The 3,808-nt window shown below is 32.2% G+C and overlaps 1 protein-coding gene across 1 annotated transcript; it reads left to right on the forward strand.

Annotated features, from left to right (window-relative positions):
* The first annotated feature begins 4 nt into the window (after positions 1-4).
* Positions 5-2,259, forward strand: LOC109585177 (dedicator of cytokinesis protein 10-like). The gene is made up of 11 exons (XM_020001161.1): positions 5-18; positions 75-197; positions 262-335; positions 387-454; positions 633-773; positions 960-1,028; positions 1,100-1,195; positions 1,403-1,550; positions 1,699-1,738; positions 1,984-2,080; positions 2,230-2,259. The coding sequence occupies exons 1-11, from the start codon at positions 5-7 to the stop codon at positions 2,257-2,259; spliced, it is 900 nt and encodes a 299-aa protein (XP_019856720.1).
* Positions 2,260-3,808: the final 1,549 nt, after the last annotated feature.

Below are 3,808 nucleotides of genomic sequence, written 5' to 3' on the forward strand. Positions count from 1 at the left end.
CTACATGTACATATTAATGTTCACACACACTCACAGGATAATTAAATCATTAATAATATTTTAATTTTATNTAGGCCATTGTTTCTATCAGAGGATGAGGTTAATGTCCATTGCACTGACTTGGGACCCATTTATAGACAAGAGAGGGAGAAGCTGACTGATACTGAACTGATTAAAATACTGTCAGACTTTAAGAAGTGAGAGATAATACACAATTACATCTATTAGTTATTATTTATTTATTTTATTTATTATTATTAGTATTGGTAGACACAAGCTTCAGACTATACCAGGTAGTCTCAATGTATCAATAATAGGATCAGCAACACCTGGAGGTAGTCATGTACATGTATTTAAATTATGTTTATTATATTAATTATTATTAGTAATATTCACTCCTTCCTATCTTCCTGTTAAAAGCACTGTACCAAGACAACTGACACCTGATACACAAGTTAGCACATGTACTTTTATTACAAGCACCGTAACAATAATTTATAATAGCCTCAACTGAAATACATATACACGTATTTGTGTACATGTACATGTACATACACATATGCATGTACATGTATATGTGTATGTACATGTATCTCTTGTAATTTTATCCTCTCTCTCTCTCTCCCCCTCAGGCCAGTCTTGAAGTGAGGGAGTTCCTCTCTTTGGATTCATACGACTCATTCTCTCATTGTTCCCCTCACATCTCACACATCAACCACTTCTATGTCTATCCAGTCTCTCTTAAATATGACACTCAGAAGAGCTTCCCAAAAGTAAATGTACATGTACATGTACATGTGCATTGTACACACGTGATTTTATAGTGAAATAATGTACATGTACATGTAGTACATGTATATTAATGGAATGTGTATTTTGGTATACATGTACACAATGTGCATGTATACCATTAAAGTTTGTTGGTGATTATCGAGTTAATGTTCTTATTGTATTCTTAGGCTCGCAATATAGCAGTGACTATTGAAGTGAGGGATAATGACACTGATAGATACACAAGACCACTAAAAGTAATAATTAATATATTATTATTATTATTATTACTGATTTATTATTTATCATGTATTATTATTATTGTTAGGTGATATACAGTAAATCATCCAGTGATGAGTTGTTAGTAGACAGTGTCACTACTCCAGTTCTGTATCACTGTACCTACCCATCCTTTTATGATGAGGTACAGTACATGTACATATTAACAATAAAACCTCCATTTAACGGACAGCACCTAGTGTACCAATTACATTCCTTACTGTATAAAATAACCTCCACATAAAGGACACCTCTGTATAACAGAGACACTTTCTTGTACCCATTAGTGTCCATTAGCTATACTATAATTAATAGTTCTTATTTATTTATTTATTTGTTTGTTTGTTTACAGATAAAGATCCAGCTGCCTACGAGGATCAATAGACGTCATCATTTATTATTCACTTTCAAGCACATCAGTTGTGATATTCAGAAGATTGCTAAAGGAGGCGGGGCCAGTGGAAGAGGCTCAGTTAAACATAACAGCATTGAAACCATTGGTAATAACTAACAATAACTATTAATAACTATTAATAACAACTATTAACTATTAATAACTACTAATAACTTTTAATAATTATTAATGACTATCAATAACTGTTAATAAATAATAACTATTAATAACTTTGTCATATTATTTTATTACAGTTGGTTATTCTTGGTTGCCTCTGCTTGGAAATGATGGAAGGTACGAGTGTACATGTACAAGTTAATTAATGTTAATGTATTATTTATTTATTTATTTTATTATTATTATTTTTTTAATTTTAATTATTTTATTTTTTATTATTTTATTATTAATTTCTTTTAATTTTAATTTTTTGAATTTTTTAATTTTTTAATTTTTAATTTTTTAATTTTTTATTTTTTTTATTGTTTATTGTTTATTTTTTATTTTATTATTATTATTATTATTATTATTATTATTATTAGGATCAATTCTGAGTCATTGCTATTACCAGTGTTAGCAGCTGCTGAATTACCTCCTGCCTACTTATCAATAACAAGAAAAGATCTTGAGAAGAAAGAAGTAATTTTAACACCTTTCCTTATATTTATTTTATAATACTGTAATACATGTAACACATACATGTACATTTACATGTAGGTTTATAAACTGTGTTGCTGTATTCAATAATTTTAATGATTCTTTATTAAATATTTGTCTATACTGTACAGTTTCCTATACCTGATGGCGTGAAGTGGTAGCTTGCCAAGCTGACATAGTTCATAGGTGTACCTGGGAATGCTAAATGCAACTGGTAGTACATGACTACATGTAGTTAGCCATCCTCACTTATCAGTCTATCACTATGAACTAAAATAACATACAGCTAAAAAAAAAATACAGCTTCCCAAACTGTGTTTAGTTCATAGTCATAAGGTATAACTTGACTAAAGTATGTATGCTATTAGCTTCATTGCACACAGCTTAGTAAATTCAAGTGTACATACATCATACATGCATCTACTAGTAACGTACTCTTGTTACTGCATACTATAGGGCTTGTCCTTGTTTAAATCACATTTTCAAAAGTTAAAATAAAAAATAGAGAGCAAATAGTTAAAGTGAAGTACAAGATGAATCACAGAATGAAAATAATTCCAGCACATCTTTAAATAACTACTGGACATTTGCATGACATATCGTACTAGGAGACAGAGTATATTAATATTACATTCAATATTCAATCTTGCTGTTACATGATAGTTGTTGCAGTTGTTGTTTCTTGTATTGGTTCATCAGGATACCAGTATCCTAGTTCATATTCTTCTTCATTATCTGATAGTGCAGTGGTTACATCATTCCTGTATGCTGCTGTTTCTTCTACTGGTACTGACATCATTACTGCTGCATTCTGTACTACTGGAGGAGCTGCTATTGCTCTTGCTAGTAATCCAATAATGATAAGCAGTAGAATCAAACTTAGTAGAATTATTCCAATCATCACACTGCAGCAGACCATCTATGAGCAGACTGAGCACGGACTGTGCTGTAGTGTTTTTGTAGTGCATTGTACATTTATATCACGTGAGGAGACTATATGAATATGATGCAAAAATAAGGGCGTGGCTCAATCATGTTTTATCATTCAAGTTGATTCAACTTCAAGACAACTTGTTAAAATGGCAGTGGTAGAGATTGCTCCTGTAGTTGTTCCTCCAGCAGCAGCTCCTCTTCCTCCAGGAATAAAGGTACCGCTCCCTCTCATTATTATTATTATTATTAATGAGCGAGTAGGCTCCAAGAAGAGTACAGCCATTAGACTATGAGAGGGAGCTAGTGTCAAGAAGGACTGACCTACAATCAGAGACACACTCTAACCTATTGATATTCCCCCAACAAGACATAACTGTAAGAGGAGAGAGAGAGTATTTTGAACATTGCGACTTTGTTGCAACTAAGAGAGAGAGGCGGATAGCAGTAGTTGCTGTTTTAGCATTTTTAAATTCTACATTGCTCTGATCAGTTTGTGCAGCTATCCATAGACTATATAGTTGATACAACTAGTGCTGTATATATCAAGCACTTGTACTGCATAACTGAAGAATTAGTTCAGGGTGTCCCTTGACAGATTGAAGAATTAGCATCCCTAGTCACCCTGTTAGGAGTCCCCAAGGCTGGTTTGAGGTTTATTTTATTTTAATTTTAGAGTGTCCTCTAGTTCAGGAATCCATGATAAAAACTAAGTTCCAATTTGCATCAATGCACATGTGCAAAAGGTTGTTTTATGAGAAAAACAGGATCCAGCTCTTA

This window comes from Amphimedon queenslandica, unplaced genomic scaffold (genome assembly GCF_000090795.2).
Source record: "Amphimedon queenslandica unplaced genomic scaffold, v1.1 AMPQUscaffold_13106, whole genome shotgun sequence".
In the NCBI taxonomy this organism is placed as follows: domain Eukaryota; kingdom Metazoa; phylum Porifera; class Demospongiae; order Haplosclerida; family Niphatidae; genus Amphimedon; species Amphimedon queenslandica.

Excerpts from the sequence above, each read along its gene's own strand:
- LOC109585177 (XM_020001161.1), top strand. Across the intron at positions 1,029-1,099 it reads GATACACAAGACCACTAAAA|GTGATATACAGTAAATCATC; the intron begins GTAATAATTAAT and ends TATTATTGTTAG. Across the intron at positions 1,551-1,698 it reads TAACAGCATTGAAACCATTG|TTGGTTATTCTTGGTTGCCT; the intron begins GTAATAACTAAC and ends ATTTTATTACAG.